This window comes from Microtus ochrogaster, unplaced genomic scaffold (assembly GCF_000317375.1).
Source record: "Microtus ochrogaster isolate Prairie Vole_2 unplaced genomic scaffold, MicOch1.0 UNK12, whole genome shotgun sequence".
Taxonomy (NCBI): Eukaryota; Metazoa; Chordata; class Mammalia; order Rodentia; family Cricetidae; genus Microtus; species Microtus ochrogaster.
Genome location: NW_004949110.1, coordinates 5666070 through 5692692, shown reverse-complemented (window position 1 = coordinate 5692692; position 26623 = coordinate 5666070). Strand labels below are relative to the sequence as shown.

The following is a 26623-nucleotide window of genomic DNA, read 5'->3' as shown; positions in this document are numbered from 1 at the left end:
CCAAAAACTTTGCCTGAGGTTAAAATGAAGAAATTTTGATTAATTCCTTTGGCAGAGGAAATCTCAAAACAGCCTTGTGTTGGTTAGGGTCTCTATTGCTGTAAAGAGACACCATGACCAAAACAACTCTTATAAGGAAAAACATTTAATGGAGTAGCTCTCTTACAGTTTCAGAGGTTCAACCTGTTATTATTATGGCAGGGAGCATGGAGGCATGCAGGCAAACATGGTGCTGACAATATCTTGATGAGAAGACAACAGGAAGTAGACTGAGGCACTGGGCATGGCTTGAGAATAGATGAGACCTCACAATCCAACACCCACGGTGACATACTTCCTCCAACAAGACTGCATCTACTCCAACAAAGCCATATCTCCTAATAGTGCCACTCCCTATGAGCTTATGGGGGCCAGTTACATTTAAACCACCACATTTCATTCTCCATAAGTGTGTGACAATATCATAATGCAAAATGAATTTAATTCAACTTCAAAAGTCCCCATAATTTATCACAGTCTCAACAATGTTTAAGAGTCCAAAGTTCAGAGTCTATTCTGAGAGTCATACAGTCTCTTAACTGTATTTCCCATCCCAAAACATAGGGAAGGAAATATAGTGAGGAAATGCTGGACCAAAGCAAGACCAAAAACCAACTGGGAAAACTCCAAACTCTGCATCTTCATGTCTAATGTCAAAACACTCTTTAGATCTCCAACTCCTTTCAGCTTTGTTGACTGCAACACACTTCTCTCTCTTGGGCTCATTCCATTCCCTGTTAGCAGTTTTCCCCGACAGTTATCCCACAGCTCTAGCATCACCAACATCTTGAGTTCTTCAAGGCAATCTAAGCTTCAACTTCACAGCTTCACAAAATGGCCTCTTTGGGCCTCCATTCAGAGACACCCCTGACACATGCTGGCCTCAGTGAGTTTCATTAGGTGTGGAGGCAAATTCCATAACCCATTTTTTCTATCCTTCACTCTAAAACCAGAACCACGTGGCTGAACCTGCCACGTTCTGCTGCTTGCTAAGACTGGAACATGGCCCCCTTCATTCAATTACATCTTCACCAGCTTCCTGTTTCTGATAATTTCCTTCACTGCCTAAGCTTGGTTATTCTGGAACTTGCTCTGTAGATCAGGCTGGCCTCAAACTCAGAGATCTGCTGGCCCAAAGGCATGCATCACTATATCTTGCTCTAAGCATTTCGTTCTCTTTTTTTAGGTTTATTTATTATGCATACAGTGTTCTGTCAGCACGTATGCCTGCAGGTCAGAAGAGGACACCAGATCTCATTAGAGATGGTTGTGAGCCACCATGTGGTTGCTGGGAATTGAACTCAAGACTTCTGGAAAAGCAGCCAGTACTCTTCACCTCTGAGCCATCTTTCCAGCCCCTACGCTTTTCTTTAGTTCCCTTTCACAAGTTGGAAATTTACCTGGGTGGAATCTTGCCCTGAGTTCACTACTCCTTTATTCCATTTCTTAAATCTGTTTATGTCCTTGAACACAGAATTTAGGTCTATTCCACTTCCTGATGCCTCTTTTATCAATCTGTATGTTCTGAATTTTTATTTGCTCAGCTTGCTTTTGTTCATTATAAATCTTCATTTGAATTACCACTAATAACACAACAGAATATATTGTTTTGAGATTTTATTCAGACTACCACAAACCTAGTATAGACTGTCACTACTAGTATTCATGCTTATAAAGATTTATAATGAAAAGGAGCAAGCTGAGGAGTAAAGGAATACCAGTCTTGTGTTAGAGCTAAATCCAGTGTTTGGTGTTCAAAGAGATAAACAGATTAAGAAATGGACTAAAGGGAGTGGTAACCTCAGGACAAGATCCCACCCAGCTAAGTTCCCAACTTGTGAAAAGGAATTAAAGAAAAGTTGGTGCTGGAGAGATGGTTCAGCGGTTAAGAGCACTGGCTGCTCTTCCAGAGGGCCTGAATTCAGTAACTAGCAACCACATGGTGGCTTACAGTCATGTGAGATATGATGCACTCTTCTGGCATAAAGCTGCATAGGCAGACAGAGCACTCATACAAAAAAAAAATAAATGAATAAAAAAAGAATGGAAGGGAGGGAAGGAGGAAAGAAAAGGAAGAAAGGAAGGTAGAAAGGAAAGAAAGAAAAAGAGACAGACAGAAAGAAAGAAAGAAAGAAAGAAAGAAAGAAAGAAAGAAAGAAAGAAAGAAGCTTAGAGGCAATTGGTGGCTCACGCCTTTAATCCTTTAATACGTCACTTGGAAGGCAGAGGCTGGTGGATCTTTGAGTTTGAGGCCAGCCTGGTCTACAGAGCAAGTTCCAGAATAGCCAAGCTTAGACAGTGAAGGAAACCATGGAAAACAGAAAGCTGGTGACACTGTAATTGAATGAGGGGCCATGTTCTAGCTGCAAGAGAAAGTGTGTTGCAGTCAACAAAGCTGAAAGGAGTTGGAGATCTGGAAAGTGTTTTAACATCATACATGGAGATGCAGAGTTTGGAGTTTGCCTAGTTGGTTTTTGGTCTTGCTTTGGTCCAGTATTTCCTCTCTATGTTCCCTTCCTTATATTTGGAATGGTAATATATATCCTGTGCCACTATGTGTTGGAAGTACGTGATCTGCTTTTTGAATTTTATTTTACAGGGGATTACAGTTAAGAGATAGTATGAATTTCAGAAGAGACTTTGAACTTTAGACTTTTAAATAAATAAGTCTGAGACTTATAGATCATGGGGATTTTTGAAGTTGGACTGAATGCATTTTTGCACTGTGATATGGCTACAAGCCTTTGGGGGGCCAGGAAGTGATATTAATGCTTTGAAAGAAAATGGCCCCCAAAAGGAGTGGCACTATTAGGAGGTGTAGCCTTGTTGTAATAGGTATGGTCTTGTTGGAGGAAATGTGTCACTGTGGAGGCAGGCTTTGTGGTCTCATATATGCTCAAGATACCACCCAGTGACCGAGTCTAGTTCCAGTTGCCTGTGAGTCAAGATGTAGGACTCTCAGCTACTTTTCCAGCACCATGACTCCCTGCATGCCACCGTGGTATACCATGATGATAATGGACTAAACCTATGAAAATGTAAGCCACCCCTTTAAACACTTTTCTTCATAAGATTATTATGGTCATGGGGTCTCTTCACAGCAATAGAAACTCTAAGCTAGTATATTTATAAAGTTTATCATTGATCACTTTAACTTTAGAGTTTAACCATGTCAAACCAAAACTTTGTTTTAGCAACTCTCCCAGTACATAAAAACAACAGAGTCTAATTTTTATATCCATGTTGGTACTGTTTTTTCAAATCTTACCTAAATGGAATCATTTGGTTGCTTATGGATCCTGCACATGATCCTGCATTAAGTAACTTCTTAATACTTCTTTAGGTCTTTTCTTTTTCTAAACTTATGAGTTACCCACATATGTGTAATTGTCTAGTCAGCTAGGGATTTATGTAAATCCTATTAATCCATCTGTGGTTTTCTCATTTCCAGAGTATCTCTTGACATTTCTGGTTGGTCCTCTACTGGCCTCATCTTGACTTGCAGGCTCAGTCTTGATAACCTAGTTTTCCATTGGTCATTTTGTCCTGTCCACTATTTGGTTCTTCTAGACCAAAGTTGCAGGTTTACTAGCATGAACCTGACAAAACTATAGCTCTTTATTGAACAGGGAATAGGAAGGATTGAGGCAGAGCTCAGCCATAACTTCTTAAACTCAATGGGAAGAGCATAAAACTTGTCAACAGTAAAAGGTTTGCAAATGTGAAATGGCTAAAAATTCAAAATCGAACAGCAAATTTGGAGTGTTTCTGCCTGTATTGTGTTGTGCAGCTTCACTGAAGCCCACTTGTGCCTGAATGTCATCTAAAAGTAATGATAAAATTAATCAATGTAGATATATTGATGAAAGCATAGAGATAAGTTGTCTATACATATTTAGTAATTATAGTGCAGGCAGTTGCTTCTTCAGAAATACTTAAGATACAGATATGGTGGTACATGCCCATAATCTGAGCTACTTGAAAAGTTGATGCAGACAATTGGATGCTGTTTGTTTTGTTTTTTAGGTGGTATCTTGCTATGTTACCCAAACTAACCTTGAGTTCAAGCAATCCTCTGTTGTAAGGAGACCGCTTGTTTGTTTCCGGCTGCTCAGCCCCGAAATAACCACTCAGAAACTGTATTAATTAAATCACTGCTCAGCCCATTAGCTCTATGGTGTAGGAGGTCATTCTGACTATATGTTGCTTTCATTGGTTGAATCAAGAGACTGCCTTGGCCTTTTGATAGGACAGAATTTATGTGGGTGGAGTAGATGGAACAGAATGCTGGGAGGAAGAAGGCAGGGAGAGGAAGCTACCCGTCATGAAGCTGCCAGGTTAGACATGCTGAATATTTCCTGGTATGCCACAGCCTCGTGGTGACATACAGATTATTAGAAATGAGGTGAATCAAGATGTGAGAGTTAGCCAATAAGAGGCTAGAGCTAATGGGCCAGGCAGCAATTTAATTAATACGGATCTCTGTATGATTATTTAAGGGATTAAGCTAGCCCGGCGGCCAGGAGCTGGGTGGTGGGACACAGCCCGCCGCTCCATTTACTACAGCTCTAGCTTCTAATTGGCTAACTCTTCATATTATTTAACCCATCTCCATTAATCTGTGTATCGCCTCGAGGCTGTGGCTTACCAGGTAAAGTTTCAGCATCTATCTCTGGTGGGGTTACATGATTTCTCTCTGACTCTGTCATTTTTCTCCGAGCATTCAGTTTAGTTTGCCCCACCTAGCTAAGTTCTGCCCTGCTATAGGCCAAATCAGTTTCTTTATTCATTAACCAATAAAAGCAACACATAGACACAAAGATTTCCCACACCATTTCTCCTTTTCTGTTTAAACAAAAAGAAAGGTTTTTAACTTTAACCTAGTAAGATTACATATTACAAAATAGGTATCAAGTAAAAATTATGGTTATAATATTTATACCTACTTTATCTTTTATTATAACTAAGGAAGACTATAACAATAAATTCTTCAACTCCATCAAAGACTCCAGAAGGATATAATATTATCTAAGTAAACAGGAAGTGCATTGTAAGCAACTTCCAGACCTCTAGAATTGAAAGAGACATCTTCCTGCTCAAAGTTCTTCTATATCATTGGGGCATCCAATCTTCAGCTCACAGGTCCATAGTATCTAGCAGACTTTCCCATGAAGCAGGAAATTTCAAAGACAATTCCACCTATATTGGCAGTTTGTCAGTCACTTTCGTCTGTGTCCTGCAGAATGTCTGGAAGACTCTTTCATGAAGCAGGAACCCCAAAGAACTGTGTCACCTTCTTTAGGCAACTTCAGCAGTCATTTTTCTGTGGATTCTGCATGTCCAGTACATATAGCATAACATCAAGTAGTCCAGGCAAGAGCAGTTTCTTGCCAAAATGGTTAGCAAACTCTATAAGGAGTTTCTTCAATGTCCATCATCCTCTTGAAGTAGATTGGTGCTGCCAGGAGCAGATGAGTCTCATTGTCATGAAAAGTCTAAGTTCTTAAGAAATTTTAAATGCCATATTCTGTAGTCTTTGAAAGGTTTCAAGTTATCTATCTAACTAAAATAAATCTCTATATATCTAGAAAACCTAACTAATATGACTACAAGCTTGACTATTATAAATGACTCTCTATTAACCTATATTTATTAATTATTCATTACATTTTAAATGAGCTACACAAACACAATACCTTAATCAAGAGCAGAAATATACATATAACAAAATTGACCTTAAATTTGTATCAGTAGACCAAGATTCATACCAATGCAAATCTCTATTATAGCATATCTCCCTTTAAATGTAAACAAACATATACAAACAATATTTGGAAATTTGAGCATGTTCTCTTCAAACTGCTTCCTGCTTTTTATTGGGCAAATTAATTTTTTGAGTGGGTGTTCACAGTGACCTTTTAAGGGGTCTTGGTCCATCAAACCATATTAGTCTGGAAGGATTCCACAGGTTCTCATCCTCTGTGGAAACAAAAGAAGAACCTCTTTTCCAAAGCAACATATCCTTAGACCCAAATTCTGAAATCAAGATACCTTTGTGTTGGTTTATCTTTGCAGTTCATACAATGAAATGTCTCTCTGTACTTAGCTCCTTCACAGTCAAAAAATTCAAAGAAGACACAATAATATACATAATCCAGACTCTGTGTAACCTTCAAGCTCCCAATCCTATCTCAGCTGCCTGAGAGCTGAAATTACAGCTATATCAAGGCAGCCAAAATTTTGAATATTTAAAGAGAATTGGTAACTTAGAGCAGTGGACAACATTTTTCAGTATTTGTTTTTCAAAATATTTAAGTTTTAGGTGTTAGGGAAATTATCTTGAAATAAGCATATTTTAATATTTTGTACTTTATAAGTTTATAAACATTGCATATTAAAACTAACAAGGGCAATTTTTTTTACGTTGTGTAATCTAATTTTATCACAGGTTTCGTCTTGATATCTATAGATGTCTAGCCAGCCCAGCTCTAATAATGTTAACAGAGGAGGATCCAATCCTGAGAGCATTTGAACTTAGTGCTGACTTAAAAGAACTCAGCCTTGTGGAGGTGGAATTCAGGTGGGGAAGAATGGATGTCGTTATGTCTTTTGTCGTAGAATCTTCTGCTTCAGTCTGTTTATAGGATGCATGATAATTTGCATTTATTTACAGTTAATCTAAGATGAGTAATGTTGTTGCCATTTGGAATTTTCTTTCTCTGTCAAAGTAACATGTTGGTGCTGATTAGTTGACTCCTCCTCTGTGCTTTGCCCTTCTGTAACCACACAGTCCCCAGGCAAACCTTGCAGTCCTCCTATGGTGAGTATTTCTAGTACCCTCTTACCAGCTCCCATTTTCAAAGTGCCAACAGGAACTGTACACGAACCCACTTTCCTGTCACAATTGCCTATGTGGCCCCATCTTGAAAGTCAACAAAGTTCCTTCACACTTGCAGAGCAGGATCAGAAAGCACAGGGTTTTTTTTTTTAGCCTTAATACAATCATTTATAGTGTGTTCCTGAAAGTTCTGAGTCCAGAGACTTACGAAAGACTACATTTAAGTTTTCAGGTTTAGAACTGCTATTCTTTAAGTACATTGCATTAAAAAAAAAAAAACCCTCAATATGACATCTATACACTTTGGTGAACTCATAAAATGAGGATAGGGCGTGGCGGCACACACCTTTAATCCCAGCTCTTGGGAGGCAGAGCTCACTTTTGTGAGTTCTCAGGCCAGCCTTGTCTACCCAGTGATTCCAGGCAGCCAGGGCTACAAAGTGAGACCCTGTCTTTAAAAACAAAAGCAAAACAAAATGGGACAAAATCCTCGTGAAGTCATATTTAAGGAACAATATCTTTGCTCATCACTATACAGCCACTTAATTGTCCTGTAATCTATTAGAGATTAAACAGTTTAACAAATTATATATTTTGCTCTAGCAGTCTATTAAATATTCATTTAAAATGAGATGCCTTTGCAATAACACCTTTGATGCATGTTTCCATCTGCATTTATATTCCTAAACCAAAAGGCATGTAATATAATAAATATTTCATTTCCTGAAGAACTAATTGTTGAACAACTAATTATTCACAGGTTATGGAGTAATGCAAAGAATGAGAAAAATGTTGCCTTTAAGGAAAAGTTGTGAATTTTAAGTCTAGCTACATATAGCCAGTTCACAGGAATTTTTGCCATGTGCAAAGACTAAGCAGCCTTCCTGTTCACCTTGCTTTTTAATGAGGGGAAAAGCTAAATAAAATTATTTTCTAAAATCCAGCCTCTGATTCATGACTCATAGTTGTTTGTAATATACTTATTTTTGTTTAGCTGAGTTATAAATTTAATATAATTTATATTTAATAAACAATTATGTACTAAAACATCTTCATTTCTCATAAATTATATTAAGTACAGTTTTTGTAAGTAAGTCAAAGACAGTGGTAAGGTTTGGAAACTAGCACTTCTAAAGAGAGTTCCTTGGGATATGCCATTGTGAATTTCACTCAAGTGAACACTTTAAATGAGTCACAATACTTAATCAGTATTAGAAGTAGTGTGTACATTGTGGATTATTGAAGTTACTGTAGGTAAAAATCATCTAATAATATCAAAATATTGTTTATATGAATAATGTCAAGGGAAATTTTAGCCATCTTACAGAGAACGAGAGAAGTGAGTTAGGTGAAAAATTGACCAAGTTTTATAAGCATTTCTCAGGGTATCAATATAGTAAGTATACTGTGTTCATCTGAAATTATCAGTGTGGGCACAGGAAGCTTATTTCTCCACAGTTGTGGAGACTCCTGTGACTGTTGCAGGAAACGAGCAGATCTTCTGTGGCCCTGTCAGAATTTAAAGATTATTGAGTAAAGTAATTTCTAGTGGTGTAATCTCATTGGGCAGTGGGAATGACATTCCTAATAGCAGACTATGCATTTTATAGGAATGATTATGAAGAGCTAGCCCGTCAGTGCAAAATGTTTGCTAAAGATTTGCTTGCACAAGCCCGGAATTCACGTGAACTGGAAGTTATACTAAACCATACATCTAGTGATGAGCCTCTTGACAAACGGGGACTACTAGAAGAAAGAATGAATTTAAGTCGTCTAAAACTTGCTATCAAATATAACCAAAAGGAGGTATGAAGGCTTCTGCGATATGTCTAAATTATTTTCTTTACCTTTATTTTGTTTATTGTTTGGTTCTCAAATAAAATAAAAAAGTGTAACAATATAGAACACATTCATAACTTGAAGGAAGGGCCATGCTAGCATCTGAAAATAGAAGTAGATACTGTTTGTAGGGTGGTCCCTCGGAACTCTGGGGTGTGACCATTAGCTGGGACCATGAATAGCATGGTCTCAGATGGGTGCTCAGAAAGTGGAGCTCCTGAGAACTCAAAACTGAAACCTGGGAAGAGCACGGTAATTACAGCAGTCAGTGAGGCCATGGGCCAAGAAGCAGCTAAGGGCTGACTGGTGTGTTTTCGTGTGTCTGTGTTTCTTGAGCTTTTTACGGCTTGGTGGCTTTGGGGTGGAGGACCTTTTTACAGGGCAACTCCTAACTCTAAAAGTCAGGGTTGTTTTTGTTTTTTGGTAAATATTTTTTTTCCTTCCTTCCTTCCTTCCTTCCTTTCTTTCTTTCTTTCTTTTTTTTTTTTTTTTTTTTTTTTTTTTTTTGGTTTTTCGAGACAGGGTTTCTCTGTGGCTTTGGAGCCTGTCCTGGAACTAGCTCTTGTAGACCAGGCTGGCCTCGAACTCCCAGAGATCCGCCTGCCTCAGCCTCCCAAGTGCTGGGATTAAAGGCGTGCGCCACCACCGCCCAGCCTTTTTTTTCTTTTTTTAAAAAAGATTTATTATGTATACAGTGTTCTGTCTGCACGTCTGCCTGCAGGCCAGAAGGGGGCACCAGATCTCATTACAGATGGTTGTGAGCCAACACGTGATTTCTAGGAACTGAACTCACGACCTCTGCAAAAACAGCCAGTGCCCTTAACCTCTAAGCCATCTCTTCAGCCTCTAAAAGTCAGTATTTATATGAAGAAGGTGAAAGAAGCCTTTCAGAGGTCATATTATGTCCCTTATGCTAGAATGTAGTCTCTTCTGCTGGCTATAGTAATCACAGGTTACTGAATTAAAGGACAGATGTTAACAGTGATTTCCTCCTCCCTCCACCTCTTGATGACAGGAATATTAGAGAATCTTTGTTCCATGCCTCAAACCACTTAGCACATTTGTAGCTGAAATCTTGTTATTCTAGATACTACTTAATATAATTTCTAATTAAGGGATGTCAAGTATAGTGTTAGGGTTGAGTTTTCTTTAATATTTACGGAAAGGTGACATCCCCTAAGTTCTGGCTGCTGCTAAAAGTGGTTTGGGAAGAAAGACTTTCATTCCCAGGCATCTCACTGGAATCCAACAGAAAAATGGGGGATGAAGTAAGGGACTGCAGGGATGGCTGAGTGGTTATAGGAACATAGCCTAGCGGACCGAGGTTCATCTTCCAGCACCCAAATGGCTGCTCACAACTGTCTCTAACTCCAGGTTCAGGGTGTCCAGTGCTCTCTTCTGGTCTCTGTGGGCACCAAGCACACACTGGTACATAGACATACGTGCAAGCAAAGTGTTTATACACATAAAAAATTAAAAAATGACATAAATCATTGCTAAAATGAGTAGAGTTACATTAGAAAAATTCTTAATAAGCATGATAGGATGCTGTGCAGTTGTTTTTTTATTGCAGGCTAAAATTCTGTGAATTAGATTCCTGAACTATCAAGATAAATCTTTTTTTGTTTTTGCTTTTCAAGACAGGGTTTCTCTGTATATCCCTGACTGTCCTGGAACTTGCTCTGTAGACCAAACTGACCTTGAAATTCAGATATTCACCTGCCTCTATCTCCTGAGTGCTGGAATTAAAGGCGTGTGCCACCAAAATCTTTTAAAAACATAATATTCACAAAATGCTATTTTACATTACTTGAATAATATGATTATACTTTAGTAATATGAAATCTGATTACGTTCTATTAGAAAATATTGCCATTTAAATTTGTAAGCTGAGAAACTCTGTGTAACTTGTACAAATTAACTTCTGTACTTGAACTAGCATTTTGCTCTTATTTGAGATTTTCTTCTCACGTGAAATTCAACATTAGCCAAGTTTAAGAGTATCTTATTTTTAAGGGGCTGGAGTAGTGGCTCAGTGATTTAGAGCACTTGTTGCTGAGGACACCTGGTTCAATTCCCAAAACCCACATGGTGTTTCACAAATATCTGATGCATTGTTCTTACCTCTGTGAATACCATGCATATAATGGTGTACATACATATGTGTAGGTAAAACATACATACACATAAATAAAGCTGAAAAATGGTTTTTAAGAGAGTATTTTTAATGGCTCAGGCCTGTAATCCCAGCTGCTGAGGCAGGAAGATCACAAGCCAAGAGCCAGCCTGGTCTGAGGACACAGCTGCAGCTGAGTGGTAGAGCTTGTCTACCATGTGCAAGGCCTAGCTTCAGTCCTCAGCACTACGGTCAGTGTCTCTGACGTAGTTTAAGTTCCTCCCAGGACTTTCATGAAGTGTGCAGAGATCTAATACATGGACCACTTTTTGTCATGCCGTCTGAGTTTCTCACAACCCAGAAGCTAAAGCCAACACTTTCTAAAAGATTAGTTAGTGCTATCTCTATGGACTGCATATTAACATATACATACTGTTTGTCTTTGTGCTGGTTTTTAAAGGCTCTTGATAGTCTTTAAATGTGATCAGCTCAATGCAGTAGGTTGCTAATATTTTTGATCCCTAAAATGGCATTGCGCTGTGAATAAGGTGGTATACTAAGAATTTGATGCTTAATCTTCACTATTGCTATCCAGATATTAGAGATGAGGACTGGGAAGCTTAGAGAGGCTGAAAACTTATTCATAGTTATCTAATCTGTGCTAGAGTTTGAATTTGAACTGTGTAATCAGGCTCCATAGTCTATGCTCTGAGCCTCTATACTCTTAGTTATAAAAGGAAAAGGACATATTACAGTATGTAAGGTATTTTCATCTAATGTTAAGACTGAATATCATCCAGTTACTATTTAAAGGTTTTATTTCCCTTTTTTGTTTTTTATGTTTCTGTATGTATGTCCTTTTCAGTTTGTCTCCCAGTCAAATTGCCAGCAGTTCCTGAACACCGTTTGGTTTGGACAGATGTCAGGTTACCGCCGTAAGCCCACCTGTAAGAAGATAATGACTGTTTTGACAGTTGGCATCTTCTGGCCAGTTTTGTCTCTATGTTATTTGATAGCTCCCAAATCTCAATTTGGCAGAATCATTCACACACCTTTTATGAAATTTATTATTCATGGAGCATCATATTTCACATTCTTGCTGTTACTAAATCTGTACTCACTAGTCTACAATGAAGACAAGAAAAATACAATGGGGCCAGCCCTTGAGAGAATAGACTACCTTCTCATACTGTGGATTATTGGTAAGTGTCAAGTGACTTTGAAAGATTTGCCTTGTTATTTAATATTCCTTGCTTTGTGACATTATGAACATGGAGTTCAATTTGCAATTTTGTCTTTTGTCACAGGTAAAATATGAACATTTATTTATTTATTTCATGATCATTTATCTAATACTTTTTCTTTTTCAAGACAGGGTTTCTCTGAGCCTGTCCTGGAACTAGCTCTTGTAGACCAGGCTGGCCTCGAACTCTCAGAGATGCGCCTGCCTCTGCCTGCTGAATGCTGAGATTAAAGGTGTGTGCCACCACCACCCAGTTTATCTCATACTTTTATGAAGGTTAATGTTCCTGATTTTATAACTTTATATTCCTTAAATACATGAAATTTAAAACTACTTGGATTTGTTTACCTTCCTGCTTAAGAAGCTTCTCTACCGGGTGGAATTTTTCAATTTCCTCTTACATGATAGTGTACTTGTGTAAATAGAGGCTAGCAATAAACCCTGGGTGTTATTCCTTAGGAATATCCACCTTACTTCTCACTGAGGGGTGGGACTTGGTGATTAGACCATGCTGGCTGGTCAGCAGGCCCTTGTGATCATCCTGTTTCTGCTGTTGGTATTACATGTGTATGCTGACATACCTGGCTTTGTGTGAGTGCTAGGACTCTAACTCAAATCATCATGCTTACACATAACTGAGCTTTGAGCTTGTAGATTAAAAGTTTATTTTTAAAAATTGTATTTATATGTACATGTTTGCATGTACATGCACAGGTGCCAAAAGTCACAGTTGGATGAATGTATTGCTCAGTTGTTTTCCACCTTGTTTTTTGAGACAGGTCGCTCACAGAACCTGGTTTTCACCAATGTGGACAAGCTGGCTGGCTCTAGGGATCTGCCCGTCTTGGCCTCTACAGCACTAGGGTTACTGGTGTATGCTGATGCACTTGGCTTTTTATGTCTGTGTTGGCGATCTGAACTCACTTCCCCAATCTTGCATGACAAGCAATTTGTCCTTAGCCCTAAAATCATTTATTCTTGGACTATGTTAATGATTATTAAGCAGGAAGTATAATTTTTTATGAGTGAATGCTCTTTTGTATATGGCATATATTTTTTTAGGTATCTTAAAACTTAAATTTCACTTTCAGGCATCTTAACAACTATTTTGTTTCATTGTATCAGTGGTTTTATTACTAAGAATTTACCAAGCTTTATAGTTATAATTCACTTTATATTATAAAGATGTTATTTACATTGAGATTAAAAGAGCTCCCTTGTGACTCAGTCTGTAGGTCAGTTATTTGTCATGGAAATATAAGCTCTGAAGAAATGATAAGAGTTAGCCCTGTGTGGTGCGGTGCATGGCCTTTAATCCCATTACTCGGGAGGCAGAGGCAGGCAAATCCCATGAGTTCGAGGCCAGCCTCGTCTACAAAGTGAGTTGCAGAGCAGTCTCTAAAAGTGACAGAGAAAGCCTGTCGTGAAAAACAAAAAACAAACAAAAAAAGGAAATGATAAGAGTTTGAAATAATAAATGTTTTTATTTTCTAAAAGATATTTTATGAGTTTTACATATTTAATAAATGTTTACATGACATTTATTTTTTTTCTTTCAAATTTTAAAAGCTTTTCACTAAAAGGCTCTTCTTCCCTCTCCTGCCCCCCAGCTCAAGTGCCTTTGTAATACAGCTATAGTTAACCCAAGTGTTATAAACACTTGCTCTTCAAGTATTATTTAGTTTATTATTGAATTAATGAATCTGCTGTTTTACTGTTTTAGGGATGATCTGGTCGGACATTAAGAGACTCTGGTATGAAGGGCTGGAAGACTTTTTAGAAGAGTCGCGTAATCAGCTCAGCTTTGTCATGAATTCCCTCTACTTGGCAACCTTTGCCCTCAAAGTGGTGGCTCACAACAAGGTGACTGTTCACTGTCAATCAAAGATACAGACATTTATTTAAAGGACTAATATACTTAGCTATGTAACTCAGAGTTACTAGAAACCCAAATCTGTGTCTGGTGTGTTTTCATTTTAAAGCAATCTGTGTGGATCTAGTTGCTTACTTTTTCAGTAGTTTGAGTAGTTTACCTTTTCAGTGATGGTTACCTGCCATATGTTGGGTCCCATGGTTGGTGTTAGATGTACTGCATTTAATTTAATCCTCACAATTGAAGATTACCTACATATGCTAGATTCTGTGGTCTATGTTAGATATACTGTATCTAATTACATTCTCATAGGAATTCTTTAAGATTCTCCTTATCCTCATTTTGCAAATAAAAAAATGACTTAGAGATATTAGGCAACATACCTAAGATTATGGTGTTTTTTAAAAGGTGATTTAAATACAGATGCCAGGTATTTGCTTTCTACCAAGTGTCTTATTTCTTCATTTAGCTCATTTACCATATATACTTAAGACCTCTTCTAATTTTACACTCATCAATATTTATGGTTTCTCAGAGCCAGAAAATGTAATAAGCTCTATGTTAGCTATGGGGTGTTACATTTAAGGGACTAAGATATATAACATTTCATGATTTTATTTTGGCTATTTATAGATTATAGAAAGAGCAAAGTGATTCTTACCGGCTTATTTAACATCTGTTTCCTAACATGTTGGTCAGAGAGAGATTCAATGACTGAAGTGAGAAGTTTCTTTTTTTTTTTTTTTTATTTTTTTATTTTCGAGACTGGGTTTCTCTGTAGCTTTTTTGGTTCCTGTCCTGGAACTAGCTCGTTGTAGACCAGGCTGGCCTCGAACTCACAGAGATCCTCCTGCCTCTGCCTCCCGAGTGCTGGGATTAAAGGCGTGCGCCACCACCGCCCGGCGTGAAAACAATCAAAATTGGTCATATGTAAATGAATGGCCTGATAGTTGGGTCACATTCATTTTTCAGACTAAGTTCTTTAGTTCTAGAAGTAGTTTTCTAATCCAAACAGGACACATTGAGAGTGGAAGGATGCGTGGCTAACAGTCCCACAGAACAGCTGGGACAGGGAGATGCCCCATGTCTAGTTATAACAATGCATTTTTCTACTTGAAAGAGGGGCAACTTTTGTGGTTTGCTCTAAATTCCTGAGTCAAATGTCTAAGTTTAGTATGGCATCTGATTAACTGACAGCATCCATTCTCACAATTTGTGTTATAAAATTTAAGGAAAACTGCCAATATTTTACTCATAAAAAGTGTAATAATAAGTGTTTTTTGTTTTATTTTGCTTTTTAAAAAAAATTTATTTATTTTATGTGCTTTATCTGCAGTGTGCCTTTTTGCCAAAAGAGGGCATTAGATTCCACTATAGATGATTGTGAATCACCATGTGGTTGCTGGAAATTGAACTCAGGACCTCTGGAAGAGCAGCCAGTGCTCTTAACCACTGAGCTATATATCTCTAGCCCCTAATGCTAAGTTTTATGACCCGTTGTGGTTTTTTTTTTTTTTAACCAAAGAATTTCTGGTAAATTTCTGCATATAAAGTGCTATTTCCTAGTATACGTGGAAAGCTTTTATTTGGCTAAAACATTATTTAAGTTTCCTACAAGAAGACAGTTATGATAGTTTTCTTTTAGACATTTCATATGTCTCTTCATTTTCCTGATTGACTTTGGCTTCTCTTTCTGCCTACAGTTTCATGACTTTGCTGACCGGAAGGACTGGGATGCATTCCACCCTACACTTGTAGCAGAAGGGCTTTTTGCATTTGCAAACGTTTTGAGTTACCTTCGGCTCTTTTTTATGTATACAACCAGCTCGATTTTGGGTCCACTGCAGGTAAATAAAGGTCTTAAATAATGTTTGTTATATATCACTACTATTGTATCTGATTATTCATTTCAACACTGTTCTCATGATGTTAAAACTACACTTGGGATTTGAAAATGACTAGCAAGTACTTTGCTTCTGGCTCATAAGTAATTTTCTTTCAAGAATTGAAACTTTATCAAGCTGTGGTCCAATGGCCTTTGGTTCAATCAAGCTCTGGTCCTTTCTTCATTTTCTGGCCATAGATATCCTTAAAATAATTGTTATGCTTCACAGAAAGGAGTAACAAGTTGGGTGATGATGGCACATGCCTTTAATCTCAGCAGTCAAAGAGGCAGAGGCAGGCAGATCTCTGTGAGTTCAAGGCCAGCTTGGTCTACAAAGTGGTTCCAGGACAGCTAGGGTTGTTACACAAAGAAACCCTGTCTCAACCCCCACTCCCCCAAAAAAAGAGCATCAAAAAAGTCTGTTTTTTTTTTTTTTTACCAAAATAAGGTTCATATTTTAACTTTGAAAGATAGTTGGCTTTTAATAAAAAATACTATCTATATGATTTTAATACATAAATATGTACATGTGGAATGAATAGCAATATGAACATAAAGCCAGGCTGGGAGAATGGAAATCCACTATTGTAAGGCTTTCTTTCAACTGTATACAAAGTGATATGATATCACTTAAAACTAGGCTGTGATAAGATGGGTGTCATAAACCCTAAGGCAATCTATGAAATAAAGCAGTTAGAGTTAATAAACCAACAGAGGACATGAAATGACATTTAAAATTATCAAAATAAGACAGTAAAAGAGAAAAAAGGAAAAAAGTCCAGATGAATTAAAGAGGAGGAAATAACGATAGATGTAAATAGTTCAGTTGCCGCCACAGTCAGGTCTGTCACAGCTGTGCCGCATGGCCTAGTACCAATTTCTGTCTTAGTTAAGGTTTATTGTTCTTTGGGTTTTTTTTCTCTTTCTCTCTCTCTGATAAACACCATGACCCAAAGGAACTTGTAAAGGAAAGGGAATATTTAAGCTTAAAGTTCTACATCAAGATCCATCATTGAAGAAAGTCAAAGCAGGAAGTCAAGGCAGAAACTTTGGAGCAGGAACTGAGGCAGAAGCCATTGGAGAATGTTAGTTCCTGATTTGTTCCTCATAAATTATTTTTTTGTATGCCAAAGATAAATTCTAGTTGGGACATGTATGTGCTTTTTTCATGTACTATTGAGTTTGGTTTGATAGTATTTGGGTAAAGACATTTTTCTTTTATAATTTTTATTACATTTGTTTTTTTTTTAATATTTTGGTGTATGGGTACTGTCTTAGTCAGTGTTTTATTGTTGTAAAGAGACACTATGACCAAGGCAACACTTATAAAAGAAAACATTTAATTAGGGGCTTGCTTACAGTTTCAGAGGGTTAGTCCATTATCAACATGGGGGGAACATGACAACACACAAGTAGACATGACCCTGGAGCTGAGAGCTTTACATTTTGATCCACAGGTAGTAGGGACAGGGAGGGAGAGTAGGGAGAAGGCTATGAGGAGGTGGAGAGGGAGAAAGACAAGGCACAGAGACAGAGACAGAGAGACAGAGACTGGGCCTGACGTGGGCTTTTGAAGGCTCAAAGCCCACTCCCAGTGATAGACCTCCAACAAGGCCATACCTTCTAATCCATTCAAGCTGTTCCACTCGCAGTGGCCAAGCATTCAAATATATAAGACTATGGGTGCTATTTTTATTCAGATCACCATATATGTGCATGTTCCATAGCATGTGAGTTCTACAGACCTAACTCAATTGTCTGACCAGGCAGCACGTGCCTTTATCTGCTGAGCCATCTTACTGGCCCTTATTTTGGTAAAGCATTTTATACGTTTATTTCAGGGATATTTAAGCCTATATCACTATTTTCTTATAGTCTTTGTCTGCAGTTGGCATCAGGGTGATATAAATGATATTTTTTATCATTGGCCTTATAAAATGAATTAAACATTTTCCAAATTCTTCACAATGGATTTGTATTAAATTTTAGAAAACATTTCATAGTTTTCCACTGAAGTCATCTGATCCTTGTTAAGAGATTTTTATTATTGATTCTGTTTTTTCAGTGGTTATAGATCTATCCAGACTGTCTCTATCTTCATGACTTATTATTGAGGTTGTATATATCTAGGAATCTGTCTATTTGGACTACCCAATTTGTTGTTCATAGTAGTATCTTATGATCACCCCATTTACTCTCTCTCTCTCTGTCATTCTCTTACTCTTTGCCTCTTTCTTTTTTCAGTTAAAATTTATGTATGTGTTCATTTGTATGTACACATATGTAAGGAGGTCTGAGGTTGATTTCACATGTCTCTCTTGATTGCCCTCCACCTTATTTTTTTTTGAAACAGGGTTTCTCAGTGAAGTTGATGCGCATTGACTGCCTGTTTTGTGTGGCCAGTGAGCTCTGGAATCTGTCTATCTCCTTTTTCTTCCTTGCAAATGACCACACTTGGCATTTTTGCATGGTTACTGGGGATCCTCATGCTTGTGTAGGAGGCCTATTATTGGTGACCCATGTCCCCAGCCCACTTTTCTCTCTCTTAGGTGTTGACGGAGGTTTCTGTCCCACCCCGTCTCACAGCTGTTCATTCACAAAAAAACACACACAGAGGTCTGCATTAATCATAAACTGGTTGGTATATTAGCTCAGGCTTCTTAACTCTTATAACTTATATTAGCCCATAATTCTGGTTTGTGTTAGCCACGTGGCTTGGTACCTTTTTCAGCAAGGCATTTCATTTTGCTTCCTCTACATATGGATGATGGCTACAGACTGAATCTTTTCTCTTCCCAGAATTCTCCTGTTCTCATTGCCTCACCTCTACTTCCTGCCTGGTTGTCCTGCCTATACTTCCTCCCTGGCTACTGGCCAATCAGCATTTTATTAAACAAGTACAAGAAACAAATTTTTACAGTCCCTGGGCTCTGTGATCCTACTGCCTCAACCTCTGGTGCCAGAGAGCAGATGCGCTCCACCACACCCAGCTTTATTTCTATTGTTCTGACAGGCAAGAGTGTTTTTCCTCAGTCTGCACTAAAATGAACTCTTTTGTAAACTTCTGTATTGATAGTTTAATTCCCTTTTTTGTTTCTTTCCACTTTCATTTTTGTGATAATAGCATATTTACAAAATGTCATAATGCTTATGACCTTTCCGTCCTCAAGCTGTTTACCTACCACATATGCATGTTTAGTGTTCCAGACAGGGCCTACTACTGTGATATCCACTGTACTATTTTAGTTCTGTATTATAAGAACTCACGCCAGTTTCTGGTGTTCTCCCACTCTAGTAGCTCACCTTACTATTCAAGTTGGTTACACTTATTTTTTAATTAGTTGTCTTAAGTTTTTTAAAAATTAAGATTATGTCACTGTAAGTAGTTACTTAAAAAAAAACACTATTTATAAATAAGTGAACAGTGCCAGATATTTTTTCAAAGGTCATTTTTCCTGAAGTTGTCAAAAGCAATTGCTTTATTACTGCCTTAGCACATTTCCTGCTGACTTAGGTGTAGGATGAATTCTAATTGGTCTTAATAATAAAAACTCGGAGTCAGCTACCAGGGGTGAAAGCTGAAGGATTATGAAGCAGAGTGACCAGCCCACTTGAGAATTCTTACCTCTACCAGTGCTCAGACCACAGGTAGTCTGATCCTGTCGTCAGACTGACTGCTCCTCAGGCTGCCCCCCCCCACCACCACCTTATATTCCTCTCTCCCCCCAGCCATATCACTCCTGTCTCCACCTCCCTAGTGCTGGGATTAAAGTCTGGGATTCCGAGTGCTGGGATCACTTTTGTGTGATCTGTTTCTCTTTTAGACAGATTCAATCTTGCGTAGCTCAGGGTGGCCTTAAACTAACAGAGATCCATCTGTCCCCTGAGTCCTGAGATTAAAGGTGTGTGTCACCACTGCCTGGCTGCAAGTGGCTTAGCTTTGCATTCTTCAGGCTAGCTTTATTTGTTAAAACACATACAAAATATCACTACACTTAGGTATGATTATATTATGAATATTCACAGTCTGAATGAATGGCTTTGTTTTCCTAAGTGACCTACTAGAATTACTTCTAGTACATTAAAAAGGAAAATATATTTCTTCTCTTTCTCACATATTTTGAGGCCGGTTTGGTCTACAGAACAAGGTCCAGGACAGCCAGTGCTTCCCAGAGAAACCCTGTCTCAAAAACCAAACAATCAAAACACACACACACACACAAAAAAAAAAAAACCCAAAAATCCCACAAATATTCCATTTTTTTTAAAAAAAAATCAAGATTTGTTAAAACTACCTAATCTTCAGACACTGGAGGAATATTTAAGAAAATAAAATTTGCCTTGAATAAAGCTGGGTTTGTTGGTTTTGCTTTATTTTGTTTTCCTACAGCTGGAGTTTTGATGTTCTTAACATACTGAAATATTTCAGCCAGGTGAAATAATGGATATGACTTGTGGCTCGTGTGTTAGTCTTCCTTTTGATCCTGGGTAATTTTATATTAAATAAATAGTTTTCCCAACAGTTTTAATGTACACCTTGTGATATGTCTACAGATTTCAATGGGACAGATGTTACAAGATTTTGGGAAATTTCTGGGGATGTTCCTTCTTGTTCTGTTTTCCTTCACGATTGGACTGACACAACTCTATGACAAGGGGTACACTCCCAAAGAGCAGAAGGACTGTGTCGGCATCTTCTGTGAACAACAAAGCAACGACACCTTTCACTCGTGAGTCGCTTCAGATCTTACTAGATGGACTTTCTGCTGCTGAGTTCTGTATGGGTTAGTCATTGCATGAATAGAGCTTAAATTGATCTTTTTTCCACCCTTTCTTCTGAGACAGGGTTTCTCTGTAGCTTTAGAGCCTGTCTTGGAACTAGCTTTTGTAGACCAGACTAGACTCGAACTCTCAGAGATCTGCCTGCTTCTGCCTCCTGAGTGCTGGGATTAAAGGTGTGTGCCACCAAAGCCCAGCTACTTAAACTGATCTTTTAAAAAAATCCTTTTTAAATATCTGTAAGCTTTAACAAATGCTCATTTTTCATCATCTTTACCAATAGGACCTTCAATAGTAAATCCAAGTCATTGCATGTGTCTTCTCTACTGAAGTTTGTCTGAACAGAACTCCTGACAAATTTATATTCTTAGCACTTTGGGAAGTTTCTTTTATTCATCCCATATATTAGAATGCTCAGTATTTCTGCCCCCAAACTGTTAAATACCTGTAGAAGCTATTGGTTGCTATTACAGCCCAGAGCATTCATGTTTCCAACACTTCATGAGAGGTCACTAGAATTCAGAATCCTTAGACCTTAAGGGCCAGTTCCTCAGTTGATCATAAAGAATGGTACAGCCACTATAAAGTAAACAGAATACTTCCCCTCAGGTTCCTTTTCCAGTGCTGGGGATCCAAGCCAGGGTTCTATATGTGCTAGCAAGTGCTACCCACCAGAGAGCTGCATCCCCAGTCTTAGTCTCCTCAGCCTTAAATAAAATACGGATGAGTATGTGCTGCATATCTGTTGTGTTCATATTGTCTGCCACATTCTTTAGGTACTTTGTATGTCTTCCCATTTGAAGAATAAAATTTCTGGGCTAACCAGGATAAACAGGTAATAGGGATGATCATATAGGACCTTGCTGTCTGATTTGGGGCTATTGTGATACAGTCATCTGAAGGTTGAAGCAAAGGACTGGCTCTAACTAGATAACCTATGAACTGCTGTGCTGAGACTAGAAAGACAGCAAAAATAAATAAATAAATAAATAAATAAATAAATAAATAAATAATTTAGGAATAATATTTTTGAGTGTGTTTTCTCATTTAAAATACGACTTTAGGGGCTGGAAAGATGACTCAGTGGTTAAGAGCACTTACTATTGTTGCAGAGGACCTGGGTTTCTACCTGATGGTTCACAACTATAACTTCAGTTCCAGGGGATCTGGTGCCTCTTCTGCCCTCTGTGACATCATGCATACATGTGATGCACATATATGCACTCAGGCACACACACATAAAACAGAAATAACATTTAAAAATGACTATATGTACTGTGGAAGTAAAAATAACACAACAAAATTATTTTATAATGCATTATGCAAAATTATTAATGGTTCATATGTATAATTTTGATATAAATGCATTATCTGTTCTTGCTAATTAATTCCTTTTTAAACAGACTATATTTGCCCTTTCAGGTTCATTGGCACCTGCTTTGCTTTGTTCTGGTACATTTTCTCCTTAGCACATGTGGCCATCTTTGTCACAAGGTTTAGCTATGGAGAAGAACTGCAGTCTTTTGTTGGAGCTGTGATTGTTGGAACTTACAATGTCGTGGTTGTGATCGTGCTTACGAAGCTGCTGGTAGCCATGCTTCATAAGAGCTTTCAGTTGATAGCAGTAAGTGCTCTCTCCAAATCACATGAAATGCATGAAATGAAATCACTGAAGATTATAGAATTACGGAATTAAATATAGATTTTAAAATTGCACGTCTTTGGCCAATTTTTAATCTGTAAGGTGTGGTGACATTTAGACAGTTTTAATCAATATTTTCTCCAACCTGTCCATATGCGCTCATATTTGTGTTTGTGTTCTTTTTTTATCCTGCTTTTTCCTTCCTCATAGAATCATGAGGATAAAGAATGGAAGTTTGCTCGAGCAAAGCTATGGCTTAGCTACTTTGATGACAAATGTACACTGCCCCCACCTTTCAACATTATTCCTTCACCAAAGACTATCTGCTATATGATCAGTAGCCTTAGTAAGTGGGTTTGCTCTCACACATCGAAAGGCAAGGTCAAGCGGCAAAACAGTTTAAAGGTGAGAAATTAGAAGCTTGAATTGCACCACAGTTTTACAATTGCTAATATCACATTTATTTTTTCTTTGTTTTATTTTTTTGAGATGTAGTCTTACTCACTATATAGCCATGGCTGACATGGAACTTGCTATGTAAACCAGGCTGGCTTCAGATTTGCAGCAATCCTCCTGTCTGCCCACCATAGGCTGGGATGATGGGTATGTGCCACCATGCCCAGTTCAGGTGTTTGTTATAGGATACTTCATCACACTGTGACCCCGAGAGATTGCCTTATTTACTGGAAAAACCTGTTTCTAACTGTGGTATGGCTCAGACCTGGCACAAACCTTTAATCCAAGAGCATTCTGTTTAAATATTGTAAACAGGATTTAATATTTAACTATAGATCAGGAGGCTGAGCAAGTAGCCAGTTGGCAGAAAGTGAACATAGGATTATTAAGAAAAGACTATAGAGAGTAAGAGGGAGTCAGGAGGATAGATAGGGAGACGCACAGGAAGTAGAAGGGAGGAACATCCAGTTAGAGAAATCTTGTTTGAGACAGAGGAGGAGAGGGTGGGAAGCCTCTGGGCTGTCAGCTGAGAAGGAAGGAAGGTTGTTTGAGTACTTTCTCTGCCTCTCTGAGCTAGCAGGTTTTCCACCTCAGCATCTGGCTCCTGAGTCTTCTTTCTTTGGTAAAATCAAACAATTGATATTTTGTTAAAAAAACAACTAAAACACAAATATGAAAGTTTGATAAGGGTCATCCTCACATATTTTCCACTGTATCCCTAATGGATGCTGTATCTAATATAAAGATTCAATAAATAATTGAGAATAAGAAATAAAACTAAGGAATTTTGGATTGGTTTGGTTCTTTTCTTAGTTTTCAAATTTCCCTAACACATGAACTCTTATCCCATAGTATTTCACTATAGATTTAAAGAATAACTATTAGTTCATACCATTTTTAGGTCTTGAAAGTTACTCGGTGTATTTCTTATCTAGTACATGCTGCTTGTAAACCAAGGATTGGTAAGTTTCCTAAAGGACCAGAGAGTAAATATTTTACACTTTGTAAATCAAGCAAAACAAAAACACCATCTAAGAAGTTATGTGTAAGAGAAATTTTTTCCAAAAAACTTAAAGATGAAATAAAAATATAACAGCTAAGTAGCAGTCACTGTAAGAAGTTACTAGGGAAAACAGATTTCTCTGTGGTAGGGCTAAAATTTTGCTTAATTCAAGTTAAAAATTGAGTTGTCCATTATAAAATTGATTGCAGAATTCATCTTTAAACCCATTCTTGACTCACAAGGAAAGAAAGACAGGAAGTGGGCTGTTGACTTAAGTGGTAGTTTGTGAATCTGTTGTAGACTGTTGACTTAGGTGGTAGTTTGTGAATCTGTTGTAGACTGTTGACTTAGGTGGTAGTTTGTGAGTCTCTGTTGTAGACTGAGCATTACTGAGACTAAATTCTTTTCAATGAAATTGGACTAAAGGAGAGTGAATGGGGCCAGTACATAGGCTATATTGTTTTAAACGTGTACTGATTATGATTTTTACCAAAGTAAACTGTCCTCTAAATGTATTGAAAATGTGTATCTGTGAATATATTTAAAGTTTACCTCATTTAAATATTGTCTCTGGGGCTGGAGAATGGCTTGATTGTAGACATTTGCCTAGCATGTGTGTAGCCCTGAACTCACTCCTCAGTTCTGCAAATACATATGTATATATGAATGTGTATACATATTTTCTTACATATAAATGAATGTACTTACACATACTTTGTTATGCAGTCATTGTACCTTGTGATTACTTGTTTTGAAGGAGTGGAGAAACTTGAAGCAAAAGAGAGATGAGAACTACCAGAAAGTGATGTGCTGCCTAGTGCATCGTTACCTGACATCTATGCGACAGAAGATGCAGAGCACAGACCAGGCCACTGTGGAGAATCTCAATGAACTGCGCCAAGATCTGTCAAAATTCCGAAATGAAATAAGGGATTTGCTTGGCTTTCGGACTTCTAAATATGCTATGTTTTATCCAAGAAATTAATCATTTTCTAATAACAAATCTGAAAGACTGTATTTGCATACCTTACAACTAAACTAATAAGATATATATGGACCTAAACAATTACACAAAAGCCATTCTTTAAATATTTATAGCATAAATATATGTCATGTAAAATATGTATATAGAGTTAGTTTTTTAAAACCTGTCTATGGCTTTTTGTAGAAGCAAAACACAATAAGTAAATGGTTTTGTTAGCATGCTATTGGATTTTCTTAGTTTGTCAGTGCTTAAAATTTGTAATGTTTGAGGGGCAGCTATCAGTGTACACATTGCCCACTCCCTTTTATAAAATGAATATCAGCAAATGCAGCTACCTTAAGAGACACTTGAAATGTAGAGTTCACAATGTTTAAAATCTCCTGCTTTAGGAGTTCACACAGAGTTCAGTATTTATTGTTTAAGAGTATAGTTTTGTCTAAAATACCACATTTTTTCTTTCACTATAATCTTAAGCAACAAAGAAAAGTCTCTAATGAATATCTGAATTTAAGTCAGGCATGGTGGCACACACCTTTAATCCCAGCACTCAGGAGGCAGAAGCAGGCAGATCTTGGAGTTCAAGGCCAGCTTGGTCTACAGAGTAAGTTCCAGGACAACTGGGGCTATACAGAAAAATCCTGTCTCAAAAAACAAACAAAAAATTAATTTATTTAGTTCAATCAATCTAAATTCACTTTGTTTTTATTGTTTTGTTGTATTTTACTTTTACATGGTTACAATAATTTTATATTTTTAATTTTGTTTCTTGGCTTAGTATTTTATACATAGTTCTCTGTATTGAGATAGTTCATATATTTAAATATTTATAGAATTCTGTGATTTTTGAAAAAGAGTAGACATCTTTTAGCCATAGAATATTTGTTCATATTTATGCATTTGCAAAGTTACTTCTCTAGGCATTTGGTTAGTTTTAACTTTTCCTTCAAACTTTTCAGGCTTGAGTAAGTTACAAAGTATAAGCTGCTTGTCTTAATGTGTGGTCACAATGGGCAGGACTGGAGAGCATCTGGGCCTTGAAAAAACCTGCTTCAAGTTCAGATGAAGGTTCTTGAGCTCTCTTCCGAAGTGTTGACCACAGATTTAACACAGCTTTTAGAAAAGTGACTTCATGCTTGCTGTTTGAGCTGTAAAGTATTGTTTTTTCAATTTGAAAATAAAAAGTGTATCTGACCTCTTTTCGGTGTTCATATGAGGGTGTGGCTGAAGGGTCTCCCCAGCTGTTGCACAGACACTCCTGCAGCATGGCCGGTGAGGAATGCGCCTTTGTTTTCTTAGCTGAGTGTCAGCTGGTGTTGAGGGTGCACAGGGTGCATGTAGTCCTTGGCCTACCCAGGGGGCGTCTGAGTAATCTAGTGTTCGGTTTCATGTTGCTTTACATGTTTTTAATGTTCAAATTTAAGTGTTCCCTCTTTGGGGCAAATTCTTATAAAAATGTTTATTGTAAAATTATATATTTTGTCTACAATGGAATTATGCACTTCCCTATTGGGATTTTATATCAGGATTTTTAGTCATTCTAAAAAATACCTAATTATTAAAAAAATTTATAGAGTGCCTACTGTGTGCATGAATTACTGATGAGGTATATTTTGAATGACAGCATATTGTAAGAAAAAAGGTGAATAAAATTTGACATTAGATTATAAATTGATAGAGCATTAGCATTTTACTTATTATTGCTTGCTTTTTATTTTTTAGTTACTTTATTTTAAATATGTGAATATTTTGCCTGTGTGTGTATATTTGTTTACCATGCATGTGCTTAGTATTTACAGAAACCAGAAGAAGGTGTTGGATCCCTTGTAACTAGAGTAACAGACATTTGTGAATTGCCATGTGGCTGCTGGGAACTGAACTTAGGTCCTTTGGAAGAATGGCCAGTGCTCTTAACCAATGAGCCATCT

At 37.5% G+C, this 26623-nt stretch overlaps 1 protein-coding gene across 1 annotated transcript in view; it reads left to right on the top strand.

Moving 5' to 3' along the window:
- Positions 1-26362, top strand: part of Trpc1 (transient receptor potential cation channel subfamily C member 1) — a 54672-nt gene extending 28310 nt beyond the window's left edge. The window contains exons 6-14 of the mRNA XM_013353570.2: positions 6488-6619; positions 8488-8683; positions 11698-12034; positions 13799-13938; positions 15652-15795; positions 20388-20563; positions 22035-22236; positions 22465-22659; positions 24471-26362. Of these exons, the coding sequence (XP_013209024.1) occupies positions 6488-6619; positions 8488-8683; positions 11698-12034; positions 13799-13938; positions 15652-15795; positions 20388-20563; positions 22035-22236; positions 22465-22659; positions 24471-24698 (1750 nt within the window). The 3' untranslated portion in view covers positions 24699-26362. The remainder of the gene's footprint in view (positions 1-6487; positions 6620-8487; positions 8684-11697; positions 12035-13798; positions 13939-15651; positions 15796-20387; positions 20564-22034; positions 22237-22464; positions 22660-24470) is intronic.
- Positions 26363-26623: the final 261 nt, after the last annotated feature.